This window comes from Rissa tridactyla, chromosome 3 (genome assembly GCF_028500815.1).
Source record: "Rissa tridactyla isolate bRisTri1 chromosome 3, bRisTri1.patW.cur.20221130, whole genome shotgun sequence".
NCBI classification, from domain to species: Eukaryota; Metazoa; Chordata; class Aves; order Charadriiformes; family Laridae; genus Rissa; species Rissa tridactyla.
In genome coordinates, this window is record NC_071468.1 from 121,149,600 (window position 1) to 121,165,486 (window position 15,887).

At 39.0% G+C, this 15,887-nt stretch overlaps 1 protein-coding gene across 6 annotated transcripts in view; it reads left to right on the top strand.

Annotated features, from left to right (window-relative positions):
* Positions 1 to 606: 606 nt before the first annotated feature.
* Positions 607 to 15,887, top strand: part of SUPT3H (SPT3 homolog, SAGA and STAGA complex component) — a 292,380-nt gene continuing 277,099 nt past the window's right edge. For 2 of the 6 annotated variants that reach the window (XM_054194653.1, XM_054194655.1), the window contains exons 1-2: positions 658 to 977; positions 11,094 to 11,188. In XM_054194653.1, the coding sequence (XP_054050628.1) occupies positions 11,094 to 11,188 (95 nt within the window). In that variant the 5' untranslated portion in view covers positions 658 to 977. Of the gene's footprint in view, positions 978 to 11,093; positions 11,189 to 15,887 lie in introns of all 6 variants that reach the window. The other 4 variants (XM_054194652.1, XM_054194654.1, XM_054194657.1 and 1 more) reach the window with 3 other exon arrangements.

Sequence of the window (15,887 nt, forward strand, 5' to 3'; positions counted from 1 at the left end):
GGGCACACTGTTCCTGATACCACGTACTATAAAATAGCTATTTTACTATTTTACGGCGGGGACGATCGGTGCCCTAGTCCTGCTGGCCGCATTATTTCTGATACAATGTACTATAACACAGCCATTTTAGGCAGCGAGGGAAAGACACCGTACTATTTTCAAATACCTCCATAGCGCTGTAGCGGCAGAGATGAGGGTGAGCTGAGGCCCGGCACCTGTGTAAGCGCACACATCCCCCTGCTACGGGGGAACCAGCCTCCTCTCCCCGGTTTTGAGCACTCGGAGCAGCCCTGACGCCTCTTACCGCCGGGCGCTGAGGGGGAAGTGGGGTGGCCATGGTCGCCCGGGCGCTCCCCTCGGCCGCCGGGCAGCACCTGCGGGAGGCGGGCTGGGGAGAGGGATCCGGCGGCAGGCTGTGAGGGGAGCGGCGGCTGCAGCGGCGGCGGCGGGGAGGAAGCGGCGGCCCGGCCAGCCCCGCCTCAGCCCGGCTCCACCCCTCGCCCTGGGAGGCCGCCGCGGCCGCTGCTGCCACACAGCAGATGGAGGCGGCGGCGCGCCGCGGCCGGTGTGTGGCGGAACCGGCCCCTCCTTCCCGCGGGCGGCGCCATTTTCCCCCCCCCCACCACACACACACCACCACCACCACCCCTCCTCACAGCGTGTGCGCCTCAGTGCCGGAGCCGCCGTCGCTCCTGTGGTGGAGGTGGCGGCGGGGGGGGAAGAGGGAGAGCGGCCGCCGGTTTTCGTCCCCCTCGTTTCTTGCCTCGGTCCAGGCAGCGCGTGGAGGGGAAGGGACGAGGTTCAGTTCTTGCCCCTTCGCTTTCCCCTTTGGGACAGCCGCACACGGGGTGGGGGGACTGGGCACCACCAAGCCAGGCTGCTCCTACCTTCCTCCCTCCTCCCTTCCTTCCTCCCCTGCACATCTCAGCCTCCTCCTCCTCCTCATCATCCATCCGTCCCCGGGGGTGAGCCTTTGCGTGAGTCACCAGCGAGGGCACGCAATTAGCGCGTTGCTGTTAAGCTATCTTAACTGCTCATTTTGTTTTTTGGGGCCTTCAGAAACCTTAACCTCGCGGGTCCCAGTCAGCGATACCTGTGTGGGGCTGCTTGGCGTGAGGGGGGGCGGGGGGAGAGGCGCTGGGGGGGGGGGGGGGGGGCTGCGGGGGCTTGTGCTAACGCCGTCTGTGTCTGTGGCTTTGCATTTGGGTTTTGTATTTGGTTTCGCTGGCCAGATGTGAGCAGGAGGCTGCAAAAAGCGACTGCAGCGGGGGTATGTGGCCGGCAGCCTGGCAAAGGGGCTCCTCGGCGTCAAAGCCATCTGCTCTGGGGTGGAAGCCAAGGTGCTGGGAAGAGGCCCAGCCTTCGGCCCAGCCACCGGCTCCATCCCAGCTCTGCAGCCCCCGAAACCATGAGATTTTGGGGTGGAAGTGCCAGACGTGGGGTTTACTCGCTGCTGGCAGGTCGCAGTGAGCAGCTTTTGCCATGTTCTGCTCTCGCGTTGGTTTTCTGGGGGCCTGTGGTGGTGGTGCACGCATTGGACCCTGCCCTGCTCCTGGTGTCGTCTCGCAGCTAGTCTTGAAGGTGTTTCTAGGCTTAAAATTGCATGACGGAGGCCAGGCTTGGGCCTGCAATGGGCCGTGTGCTGCTGGGTATTACTGATTTCTTGTCTCTCTGGTGCTGTGAAAAGTTTGTAGTTTTTCTCTGGAGGAAGTGGATTTTACTTATTTTGCCCAAACGGGCGTGGTGGTTTATTAATAGGGATCCTGTAATATTCCTTACAGAAATTATAACTTCTTATAGAAATTACTAGTAAATGCTAAAAATTCAGGAATAACAGCTAGTCCAGAAGAATACTCTGTGTAGGATTTAAGTGGTTTTGCCACTTACTGTTTATATTTTTGTATGTCCTATGTAGTAGCAACTGCGTATAAGTTCCTCGAAAGTTTACAAATTAATGCTTTGCAGTCTTTGAATACAAAGCACAATATACATGCAAAATATTTATTACTGTGTACTTGAAGGGGAGGTAAGAACCTGATGTTGCGGACAACCAAGTTTGCTGTATGGCATTAGCATTAATGATTTATCTGAGACATTTCATTTCCTAAGAGTGAATCTGTTTCAAGGTTTGCAGTGCTGTTGGTGATATGCTTAAATTTTCTTTTGAAGTGTTTGATCTAACTCCCACGTCATTGTCTGTCTTCGTACAGGCCTCTCTTTCCCTTTGGCTCAGGGCACTGCACCCTCGTCAGTGCAAACTTACTTGGCAGGGTGCAGTGTACCTTCCTTTTCTCCCTTTTTGCAGATCTTTCTTCATTATTGGCCAGATCCAAGTGTCATGGGAGGCAGTGTCAGTCTTTCTGTTAACTTTGGACTTTGTGCAGGCTCATATTTACATATTACTGATCAGCAAATCAGATTTGATTTTATTTTGATTCCTTCTTGTCCTGTGTATTGTTGCTTTATAGATGGGAATCCTGATGTTAAAAGTAGCATTTCCAACTGTAGCAGTATTTACTTAAGGTTTTCTGAAAGCCCCATCTCTGTGAGTCTTACGAAAGTGCGAAAATGTTAGGTTTCATTTAGATAAAGAAAATCTTATGATGATTCTGAAGAAGAGCTTGAGGTCTAACCAGAATATGTTAAACAGACAGGAGGGAAAACTCAGTCTTGTCTCTTAGAAGTAAACAAGAAATCCTTCTATACTTTACTGGCATTTTACTCGTGATTTTCAAATGTATGGACTTGGAAACATTGCTTAAGGTGTAACAGGATTCAGTAGCCTTTAGATTATTTGCTAAGCCTCCGTCATAACCAACTGAATTACTCTCATGGGCTCAATTCTGAATAACATAGAACGGAGCTGTCTGAAATTTGATTAGCCAATTAGTAACTTGTCAGCATAAGCAAGCTGTAATTTAGTAAGCTACAAGTGTTTTTAAGAATTACTTGCATATAATAGTCTCGAGCAACACTGAGCATTGTTCACGTTGTTATTGCCGTTCTGATGTGATGCCCTCAAGCAGTGAGACCAGCCAGACAGTGTCTTTCTGGGTCATTATTGCAGGGGTGTTTTTAAGGCATGAGGCCAAACCCAAACAATGTAATTATACCATAGAAACTAATTGAGTTGATGCTCTTGTTGCAATTGTGAAATATCCAAATGTGTAAATGTATGGAGTATGTAAAGAAAAGGAAACTAGTTGGGCCTATGTTCTCATAGAACCAGGCAGTAGTGACTCAGTTATGAATTTATCTGGAGCTGATCAGAAAACTGCATGTCAAAGGTACTGAGAATGATATTGATTAGATCTGTAATCTGTGTTTCAGATACTTGGCATTTGTAGTGCTGCATGTAATCATTACTAATTTGAAGTAATCTTAGTACGTGTTCATTTGCAAGCTAATGCAGAATACATTTCTATTTATAAATAATCTTTGGCTTTTCTCTACCCCTGTACTTTGCATACGTTTGAAGTATTACATTTGATTACAATCAGGCATTCACAGAGTCAACTGCAAAGTTTCTAGTTCACACAGCTCCTTAAACTGTCACAGAAAAAGTGACAGTACTGATAAAGAGGCCAAGAGCTTGGACAGAAGAACCTGTGGTTTGAAGCACTGAGGTATCGGCCTAACTCTTGCTAACATCTCTCAGGGAAATCATAGAATTATCAATACAGCTCTCCAGTGTTAAGTGCTTTTAAAAATCATGTGCTTAAACAGTGAAGATAAACGTGTATTTTCAAGTAAACAAGAATACATTTTAGCAGGAACCTATTGAACATCATCTGTGACTATGAGATCTCTGAAAGGGGTTGGTGTCCTGAATGTTACTGATTTACTCTTAGATCTATTTCTTAAGAAGTAATTTTCATGCTTGTAATTTGCATTAAAGCTGTGGCTGTTTTTTCCTGTAGTTTTCCTTGTGCTAGGTGTTGTGTGAATAAGCAGCAATGGAGGTAGACGTTTTCTGCTCTAGAGGATTTTGATTTATGGTGGCAAGCAGTGATTTCAGAAAGGAGAGGAACAGTTCAACAGTAAGAACTGGAGAAAATTCTTATAATCTCAGTTTTGCATTTGGCTAGTCGTTCTTGATTAGGAATTTTTGATACATATATTGATGACCTAAGTTAAGGACAGCATTGGGCAGAGTATGAAATGCCTGATATGGCAGAATGTTCAGTTGAGGTCAGGGTGGAACTATATTATGAGATTATTTTAATTGTGTTTCAAATAGGGAACTAAACACAGCTCAGGGTGATGTGAAGGGAGGAGGCTTGGTGTAATCAGTGTGCGAGGTTGGGAAGGTAGATGCCATCTTGAAAGGAGTTGAACAGGTGAAGGAAGATGAAGGCCTAGGGAGAAATTATACCCAGGAAAGTATAACTTTAAAGCTATTGGTGAGAAGGGGACAAACTTGGTTGTGCTTTACAGAGAATACAGCTGTGTTAGTGAAACCTTAAATTTTAAGTTACTTTAGATGGAACTAAAGGTAGAGGGGAACCATGATGACTAATGGATTTGCTTGTTGGCGAATGAGCAGTAAAGCATACTGGCAGGAGTAACTTGACATCTGCGTATTCATATAGGAATGTTTTACTCTTCAGGAAAAAGCAAAATACTGAGTAAGTTACAGGTTGGTGTCTGTTCATCTCTGCATGCTGCAGTTGAGTATATAAGTTCCTAATGATTTCAATCCATTTTTTTATCGCAAGACTTGCAAGCACACCTTATATTTCCTTCACTGAAAATTGTCAGTGGTTACCGCAGGAAGGTCGTGGTCGCTAATTACATGTCTATACAATTATTAAAAAATTGATATGGAAGATTCAGAATACTACCAAAATAATTGCTGGTCCAAACAAAGTTATGGTTACCGGAGCCAGATTTGGGAAGCTATGGGAACTTTACTGTTAGTTACAGGTTGTCTGATCTCTATACTGCTCTGTTAGAGCATTTTTAGGAAGGAAGAAAAAATGTCATTGGTGCTTAATTTGCAGTGCCATTAACTGCCAAGTGTGGCATGGAGTTCTGCAAAAAAAGTGCTGTGCGTTCGGTTCAGAGAGAGGTGGGCATCTACATTGACACTGGAATAGGCTGCCCAGGGAGGTGGTGGAGTCACCACCCCTGAATGTGTTTGAGTTGTTTAGATGTGGTGTTAAGGGATATGGTGTAAGGGAGAACTTTGTAGAGTGGAGTTGATGGTTGGACTCGATGATCCCACGGGTCTTTTCCAACCTAAATGATTCTATGATTCTATACATTAGGCTCATTTTCTCTCCTTTCTTGGTTAAAAATAAATAAATCACTCCTGGGGAAGGGCAGAGCTCTGATTTGACTTGAGTTAGAAACTATGAGAAGTGTTAGTAAACATCTCCAGATGTGGAGGCATACCTCTCTCATGTAAGATTATGCTGTATCTTTCTCAATCTCAAATAAAATAGTTACATCTGTGTATCAATATTCTTTCAGTAGTCCAAACCATTCTGTGGTCTGTTTCAGAAGAGGCTTAAGTAACTGTCATGTCTAACTCATGCGTGGACAAACAATAGCTTAAAATATGAGGATATGCAGAGTAATTTTAGGTAAAATACAGCAGTTGTTATGCAGAATAGAGTTAGAAGGTTATGCTTTAGTCTGTAGTTGGTTAGTGACTTTTCTTTCCCTGCAAAGTCAGTGAGAGAGTTGTGCTTGTTCCCTGCTTTCGTTTGAGGTCTTTGGTAAAATTAATGCACAAAGATGTATGAGATGGAGAAATGAACATTAAGGATGATTTTGTCTCCAGGGATGTGGAACGGGACAGGCTTAAAGATATAATCAATAAGATGCATTTTATTCTTTGGACCAAAAATCTATGCTTACATGTATCTGAAAATTTATTTTACTCTTTGTTATCAGACATGCATGTTTCTTCTGTAACTTCTAAATGGGAATGAATGACTGAGTTGCCTTAAAAATGGAAAGGGGGAAATGATGTTCAGTTGTATTCCTTATATTTGTGGGGGCTTTCCAAGCATGTTTCATTCCAAGAAAGAGTGTCACGTTTAAAGATGAGATGCTTATTTGCCTGGGTGGTGAAAGCTGGGCTGTGCATTGACAGCTAAGATGAATATTTCTTTCTGGTATTCACTTTAAAATAAAACTATCGTAAGAATCTAGTCTATCAGGTAATAAATGGAAGCAGCAGTAGCGGATGTAATGTGTTATCCTGAGCATGAATAGTGCATGCATTCCGCTTTGTGATACTTTGTTAATTAATTAAAAAAATGAAAGAAAGCTGAGATTGCATCCCTAGCTTTGAACAATGTTATTGTGTGCAGACCTGATGCAGATGTGTCAGTGCCTGCCCACAGCTTGCTTCTAATCCTGGATTTGGTCTGGCTGCTCCTTCAAAATTTGTGCCTTTGCTTTATCTGCTTGGCTTTTAAGAGGCCACGTTTAGGGAATACGGAAGTTTTCTTATTGCCCATAAGCAGAGCCATTTCTTAATTGTTATGCAACAAGCTGATTTTTTTGGACTTGAGCTGGACTTGGACTAGAGGATGATAAAGGAGTTTCATTGCACGTTTTGAATCATTAATTTGTTGTAAGATCTAGACCATCTGTGCGTTGTGCTTTTCTGAGACCCTTTAGAGCGTTTCTAGTTCCAGCCTGCTTGAACAGCTCAGGAGAACTTAAGAACTTAATACTCTAGTGTTTTAATTTTCAGTTATTCCATGCTACTGGGAGAGTGGGTGAGGCATAAAACAGTATATTTACTCCAGTATTTGCTTATAGGCTACTGTTTTTTTTTAACTTTTTTTTTTTTTAATAATTTTGAGCTTAGAAAGCCAGTCTTGCATGTGTTCAACAGCATTTATGGCTGTGTTTTTGTTTTTTAAAAGAAGTGCACTAAAAAAAAAAATAAATCTGTATTTCCTGCAGTTAATTAAGTTCTTACATCTCCAGGCCTAGAAGACTGTTATACTCTCTTGTCTGCTGCTGAGGCCATGCGTGCAGTAAAATACTCAGTGGTAACAGACTAGTTAACCTAATTACTCTGAAGTAGAGGGTGTGAAACAAAAGCATTAATTTTAATTCTGTGTTAATTCACAGTCATCTTGGCTTTTATTTCCTTCCTGTTTTGTTTGGGTTTATGTCAGTCTAAGTTTTTGCATGATTTGAGGTCATATGCAAAATGTATTTATGAAAGGCAAGAAAAGAGGACTGATGCGGTAACTGCACTAGATGCATGTTTGATGAATTAAGTTATCATAACAGTAAATTCTACTCTAATGCGTTATTTATTGCAAAAATTTATGTAGGGACACTGCTTTTTAGGTAATTCCACACCTTCATTAGCCTGTAACAGAGACATCAGATGTGTGAGACTCCCCTTGTGTTTTAAACTGACCCAGTTTAGACTTCTTATGTTCTTTTTTTTTTTTTCTTTTTTGTGAAGTGAAAGCTGTAGTAATATTAATGTTTGCTCTTCCTGATTGAGTTTAGATCAGTTATTGAACAGATGTGTTGGGGGACTGTTCTGTAGTGACTGTTGGGATGCATCCTTCTCTTACATCCTTGCGTGGCGTTTTGGCAGTGGTGTTTGGTGAAAGTATTTGAGTAGTCTTTCAAAAAATGGAGGTGCTGATTGTGAGTGTATATGTATATATTTTAAGACTGCCTATATATTTCCCAAATGATATGACATAGCTCGGAGATTTAGTGCTCTACAATTATGGGCTAGATGTGTAGCCCATATATTAAATGCAAGTTTTAGGAGAAGTAGAATTTCAATTTTTACACATCTCTGAACTTGATCTTGAATAAATAGGTGGGTTGTACAGATGGTGTATTGATTGCTAACTCACACTGATGGTTGTCCATTGCCTGGTAATTTCGGAGTGGATATGGATATGAAGGATGGCTATGAAGTGCAAGTCTGCCCAGGTATCTTACTTGGTGAGAAGGGTGGGCCTAAATTAAAGAAGAAATGACAGATTTTGTTTCCCTCAATGGAGAACTCTTTTGTTCTGCTGATTCATATGGAACAAGAACTGTTTTCTGTTGTGACTCTTTTACATTAAAGACACTGAGATTACAGTAGATGCTTTAAAATATTTACATTAATGATTATATACACCTTCTAGTTTCTTATTTCTACTATACGCTTGATTGCAATATTTTACTTATGGGAAAAGAATTTGTAAAAGCTGGACCTCTTTGGATAGGAACTTGTAATTACCAGTCCAAATAGTGTTAATCAGAAGTTATCTTCTCCTTGCTAAAGTTTATGATTAAAATACAGCATGTTGAAATAATCTGTGACCTAATCTGAACATCTGAATTCATTTTGTAGAATATGGCAAACAGCTGCATTTCAGTTTGGAGCTAAAACAAATACAGTATATTGACCCATTGAAGATTACAGTAGGCTTTTCAGTTCCATGTTAGCTGTACTTCTTGAAGAAAATTGATTTGAGAGTGCTTCTGCTTTTAAATTTTTTTTTTTTTTTTAATGTCCGGAAGAAAGGAAATAGAACATAAGGACGATGGGACTTTGATGTGTAAAGAAGTTAATTATCTAAACCATCAAACAAAACGTGGGCTGTGGAAGTAATTATTGTAAAGGGTCTGATGAAGCCTGACAAGCTGTTGGTTTTTTATGTCAAGAAAATGCTGTACACCTGCTTGATTTGAAAGTTAAATCGTTTGGTTGCAATAGGAAGACCAAGTTTTCAGTGAAGCAGTAGCTGATAAGCTTTCAGCTCTCAAACCTGCTGATACTTTTGCAGATGTACAGTCCTCCAAGCTTTTTTTTTAAGTAGACTGTTCTTGTCTGCTTGTGGGCAGGAACCTTAAAAAAATACTTACTCCAGAATAGGACATGCATGAATGACAAAGGGTACGCTGTGAGGAGGCAACTATGGAATTGTGTCCCGTGTTTTTTGTGAGAATGCTTCATAAATTAGCGGAATAGAACCCCATGGCTAAAGCAAAATGTTTGACCTGGATTTAAAAAAAAAAAAAAAAAAAATAGCCATATGCTTTAAATGACGTAGTTAGTTGGAAAAAAAACCAAACCAAACATAAAATGCCACCAAACTTAAAAGAAGACTTAAGTCTTTGTATATTATTCAGTTTTTAAAGTTTAAGGCACATGTGACTGATATGTTTCAGGATTTTTTCTACAGCTGTTTTATAAAGTATTAACTGAGGTGTTCCCCTAACTACTTTCTCTAGGATCTGGGTAAAATATAGAATTTACAGTGTATTAATTTATATTTAGGGATATTGATACTGTGATACTGGGTATATATATAGCTACTAAAATGAATTGTGATCAGTCTCAATCAAATAATGAACAGTAAAACACATATAAACTTGCAAGTCTTTGGGCTGTTCTGGGTACCATTGCAGCTTCCTCTTCACTCCCTTCCATGTGTACATAGAGCTTTCCTAGAAATGCTCTCTCACCTTCCTTCATGTTATAGATGTTTCTTACTTTTTTTTTTTCCTTTGATTTTTAACTTGTTAATTTGACTATTTAGAATATGAGAGTCTCTGGTAACTGCTGATTGTGGCAGGATCCTGCCAACACTTAAACCTGGTGTGTAACCACTCAAGTAATTAAAATCAGACTTCAGTGGGAGTAAACTTGTGATTAAAGTTACACATGTGCGTAAGGGCTTGCAGGATGGGGACCTAAATTAGAATCTGCTTGAAGATGAACAGGACTCTGTGAAAATCTACTTGAAAGCATTAATAAAAAAAGTAAACTTACGTCTGAATGCATAAACTTCCTGTTATTTTTGTTGTTCGTTCTTATGCTATTATGCCATTAGCCTTTCAAAACAGTTATTCTTTTGTTAATTTTTGAAATTATCTTAGCTTTGTATTTAGAGTATTACAAGTTTTGTTAAAGCAAAGCATAATATTTGTGATTGATTGCAATGTTTTTAGTGGCACTTAATATAAATCTGGTCACGTACTTTTAGATTGCTTTTTAGAAAAGATATCTGTCAACTGTAAAATTTAAAAGCGGAGAAAGGTGGGATCTCTTTAGAGGTCTTACAGCAGAGCAAGCTATATTAACGTGGTTTTCATCGTCATTGCTACTGCTACTACTAATAGCACAAGAAATGAGTAGTAAAACTCCACTGTTACTAGCATGCAGCAAACTAGAAGAGGAAGAATGTTGTGGGAATATATTCCGCTTATCAGGAGACTTGCATAGTGTGTGGAGTTCTTTGTTAAAAAAATTCTTGAAGGGAAAAATGAAACGCCCTATTCTGTATTTATTGAGTTTTCCACAATTAGATAAATTCTGATTTGTCAGTGTTTTAGTAAGTGCAGCTATTTTTAAAAATGAAACTATTTAAAGGCATTTGACTTTCCTTTTATTAAAGGGGAAAATGTAGATGTGTTAATTCATAGAATAAGAGCAGAACTGTCCTGGGTTTGATTTAGAGTTTTAAATGAGAAATTTGTATAGATAAGCCATAAAACATTTTGTATAAAGATAGTACCTTCGGTTGTGTAAGTATTATGAAGACGTTCAGGTCTCGTTCTTCCTAATGCATTTCTGTTTTGAAGACTTAAGTAATATGTGTACATAAAGCCAGTGTTTTAGAAAGGAAGCTTGTGATTTAGTGCTCATCAAGTTTTATCTGGCTGCTTCTGAGATTCTGTTTTACTCCTCTTAGTCTCAGTGGAAACAGTATAGATGTGATTTACTAGTGCATGGGGTACCGCAGGAATATAAAAGGATGTGTTGGATATCAAGATCCTGGTGTCTAGGAATGCCATGTATTCCAGAATACCAGTGTTTTTATCTCAATACTTTTCCATTGGTGTTCTTAGGGTACCTCTCAGTGGGTTGCTGGGATGATATTTTTAAAAATAGCACACATTTCCAATGCTTTGGTTGCAGTAATCATCAACTCCCGTACGTTTTCTGCAGTGTCTCAGGCTTCTTTTTGCATGCAGAATCTTTGCATTCAAGTCTACCCCAAAATCTTTTCTTCCCTTTCAATATCTAGTGTGAAGCATACATAAGCTCTCTTTAAAATAAAAGTATTTTAAATGCTGTTATTTCTTTATTTATTCAGATGAGCAGCACCGTGGCTAGCCCGATGTCAACGATCGCCTCTTCGAGCACTGGAAGAAAATCAACAAGCTTTACGCCTGAATTGCAAAGTATGATGTAAGTAATCAGAATATCTGGTAACATCTACATTTTGTATGCATCTTTTAGCTAGTTTCTTAGAATGTGTGTATAAGGCTGATGGGGAGGAGGAAGCAGGTATTAATGATGGAACTGTTAGTATTTTACTTCTGAGTTGTAAAACATTCAGAGGTGAGTTAGGTAAATAAAAAAGGTGCTATATTGGAAGGAGAGAAAGTCCTGCTGAGTAAGGAAATGCATTTTTAGTAATACTTTAGAAGTCATTAGAGACCTGTATTTTTCAGCCCTTCATCGAAGAAAGCTAAGCTTCCTGTTGGCATATATGCTTATCTGAGGAAATATTTTCTATTACCATCTTTCAGTGCTAATACACAGAGGTAGACTGCAGAGATCACAATATTGCTGATGAAATTAAGATATGGAACAGTTGTAAATAACTGGGTTTTGGCAGAGAAGTAGTGAAGTTGTTAGAAAGTTTTTTTTGTTGTTGTTGTAAATTAATAGTGGACTCTTAGAAACCCATCTCCAAGCTGTGGTAGAACATGATTTTGTAGTTCACAAATTCTAAATTTCTTGAATGTTTAAACAGGTGGGTTTTGTCAGTTTTAAAGATACTTGCATAATCAGAAGAATTCCTTTTGTAGAAGGTGTCTTTATCTTGACTGGTAACATATTACACTGGCTGGCTGCAAATCTTCATTTTGTGGAAAGCAACATATTCATCAAAAAGTTTCACCTGCCACCGTATGGCATTTTTTCCCCTTTCTCTGTGTATCTAAGACACTGCACTGTCAGGATGGGGCCAGGGGGGAAGTAATGAGCTTGTTTCCATGTGGATTCATTTTCCTGATTTATCAAACACTTCAAAGAATTTTTCAACCTAGAGCTAAAAAGATATCTAACCTCTTAAGGCTGCAGATAGCTTGGCTGTAGTGGCTCATGTCTAAATTGTGTATTTTTTTAAAATATATGATTATAAATGTTACTTATGGGGAAGGGAGAGGATACACATTTGCCAATTGCTGAGGTCAGCTGCACATAAAAGGGAGCTTTGCTTTATGAAATCTTGCAAAAGTGTCTTAAAGGATTTTTTTTTTCCCCTATGTTCATTTGTCAGAGTTGAACATGAAACAAAGAAAGCTGGTCCCAGAGTACAGAGACATAAATCCACGGTTTCAAAAGATAGTGGTAATCATTGGCTCTTTTCACTAGTCTTGGGACGGAAAGACTGTCCAGGGTGTTGTTTAAGATAGGAAGAGGTAAAGTAGGATGAACTTAATAGGGAATTAATTTTGGGCTACTCATCTTTACTTCGGCAAGATCATTCAAAACAGCCAATATTTGAGAGCTTCTTTTTACGGTGTTGCTTCATGGTGTTTTTAATTAATTTTTGATCAGCTATATAAAAATCAAAATAGTTACAACATCCACCTTCTGACCCATAGATGGGTAACTATGTTTTAATGACAGGGAAATTTTATTTATTGAAATTATGGATGCATCCTGACTGTTCCAGTGATACTATCCTTTTAATCATTTTACTTTAGGTCATTTACCATTACCATCTATTAATTTGTTTTGTGGCTTTTAATATACCACCTTGTGCGAGGTAAAATTTTTAGATAGTCTTATCTGAAATGTTCTACTGTCTTCCTTCCCCTTTCCATTGTGTTAGAGCTGAAGATTAGGATGGGAAGAATGTTAAAGCTTTATTTTTATGTATATATTCTTGTAAATATTTTTTTCTGCCAGTTGCCTTCCGTAACCGTAAAGAAGTTAAAAGTATTTCAAGCCTCCACAGATAATTATTTTTTACCTGCATAAAAACTCTATTTGGCTTTTTAGCATGATGGAAATATTTAACATTTTAGTATTGCTGTTTCATGCTAGATACGTTCTTTGTTTTTACTTCTCTTATACTTGTGAAGGAGTTCATTTAGGAGTAAAGAGGTATTTTAAGTCACTGTAGGCTACATCTGAACTGCCTTTTTTTTGTTGTTGTTTTGTTTTGGTCTGTTATGGAGATGACAAGGCATGTCCTCTCACTTTCCCAGCTCTCTCACTCTCAGCCTGTTCCTAACAGTCTCCTCTGGCTGCTATTTTTTGGCGATACAGGATTTTATACAGCTTAAATGATGGTGAGAAGAATGCTGTCTTGCTTGTCCCGTCATATGTTGTAGATTCACCTTCACTGTCATGTAACGTTTTCTAATCTGAATTGCTATATGGGCAGTAGATATGAAAGAAATTACTTGCCTCCGTTAAATTCTATTAAGAGTTCCCTATCCAAAAGTAGAAGATGCAATTTGTTTTCAGTTCAATGTGCTTAAGAGACTACTAGATTGTTGTTAAGTGGATACATGGGATACGTTCCACTAGAGTGTAATGTAAACGGGATAATGAACTGTTTTCCAGTGCATTGACTCTTCTAAAGCAGATGAGTGCTTTGTTACAGACCCAGTGGTCTGCTGTATTGAGTTCTTTTTAGATAGAAAAATATTAGTTCTCTCCTTCAAGAGACTTCTGGTTAGTTATTGTTCACATCTATTATAGTCATCTACACTGGAAAATATAAGTGTTGTTCTTGGTGGAGAAAATAACTAGAACTGTGCTTAAAAAACAAAAGAGCAGCCATTAAGTTTGTAGGGAAAGAAGCCTGTGCATCTATTCGGATCGGTATCTGGGGAGCCTCTGTTTTATTTAATTGCGGACTTCCTGATAAAGTATTTTGAAACTACCCTCCCCGCCAGTATACACATGATTCTGTCAGAATGTAGAAGTTATTGTTGGCCATATAAGTGGAAGAAATAGACTTTTTCCTTCAGAACTGGTGCAGTTATACTTTGAAAGCTATGCAAACAGATCCTCTGTGCTTTAGAGTAACAGTCTTCACTGTTTCATTAAACTAGTAGGAACTGAAGAAATTCCTTGAATGTATCAAGCACGTTGAAAGTTACATTTTTGGTTTTTGCTGGAAAAAAGGAGACTTTTGAAATGATAAAGTACCAGGGATGAACCACGTGGAGAAAAAATGACAGCTGTTTCTTTTGGCCAGGACCATAAAATGAAGTTACCACTTTAAAAGAACTTTCCAGGCTCTGACAGAAGCTGACATTTTTTATAAACTACATAATTTAGGAAGTTACAGATTCTCCCATTTAGGCAATTTATAACAAATCCATGCTGACATCTTAAGATCCTGGGAAATAGTAAAGGCTGGAGCATTGCAATGCAAAAAAGGTAATGACTTTCTTTAAGAAAAGAAAATAGAGACTGTCTCTGCATAGTTTGTTATTGTGAAGTTGAGTAGGATCACTTATTTCCTATGGGTTGTCATCCATATAGAGTAATATGAAGAGTAAATTCAACCTGTCCTGGCTCTCAATAAAAAAATGCATGCAGCAAGGAGATGAACTTGTGAGAAATGAATCCTACAGGCATGTTGGGTGCTGATCCAGAATGGCATTTGGTACTTCGTGCTGACGTTCAAAAATGGGCTGTTGGATTGTAGGGACTTAAAAGGCAGAAAGAACGTAGAATATCAAATCCTGTTATAACCCAGTAGTGTCATCTGGAAGTCTGTGGATAACAGTGCCTCAAAGTGTGGAGGTGGTATCTTTGATTAGTTTATAATTTGCTGCACTTAAGGGTTGCGTCAGGGTTTGATTCCCCAGAATGCTTCAATTTATATGTAATGTTAAACTTGTGAGTAATCCTATTTAAGGTGAGGAGGCTATTCATATACTACGTCTGTTACACGTGCTACACCTATTTTTGAACCACAGCATTAGGGAGTGGGCTGAATCCTTTTGTAGAATTGTGTTTTTATAAGCTCAAAAATATTTTTCTAATGTATTTGAGAAGGCGGGAAATGTATAGGTGTCCTGAAATGAAATCCCAAAATACTGCAGAAAAGCTGTCTTAAAATACGTACAGGTTTTTCATAGTGTACACACACGTGTGTGTGTGTATATATATATATTTATTTAACAAATAAAATGGTTCTCTGTCTCCACTGGTTAAACATTTACTTGGATTTGAAGAAATCTTTCTTTGTCAGAAAAGAAATAATCTCTTCTATATGATGTCTAATGCTTGTGTAAATAGTATGAAGGATAACTGGTGATAGTACTTAATACGCTGATTACCTTAAGAGGAATACAGATTTAATTAAAAGTATCAAACCATCACAGACCACCCAAACACATGTCAATTTACAGTGTGCTACCTTTTACATGGAGATGTTTGGCTTTTAATTGTTAAGACCTTGGAGTTATTTGATATTTATCTTATAATTGTGTAAAAGAGCATAATGCTATGTAGATTTTGCTTTGACTCCCACATCCTTTATTTGTATTTGGATATTTTATTACGTTACCATAGAATTTGCAGTGCTAGGTGTTAATAATTTTAAAAAAGCTTTTGGGCAAGTCCAGTATGTTTTGCTGAGCTTTGTTTTACAAAGCTTTATTTGGCTGATCTACGACCTGTTTCCAAGCTAACAGCTAACCTTATGTCAGTTGCACTTAAATTTTGCGCAGTAGATTCACAACCATGATGATTTCACAGTACCCATTAAAATTTATAATTTAGTTGTGATCAACTATTTTGTAACATAAGCGCCATTTATAGAGCGAATTTCTGGAAGCTGTGACGTTCTAAACACTTGTGTTGAGCAACATGCAGATGAAGAGAGAAGTTGTTTTTTTTTTTTTCC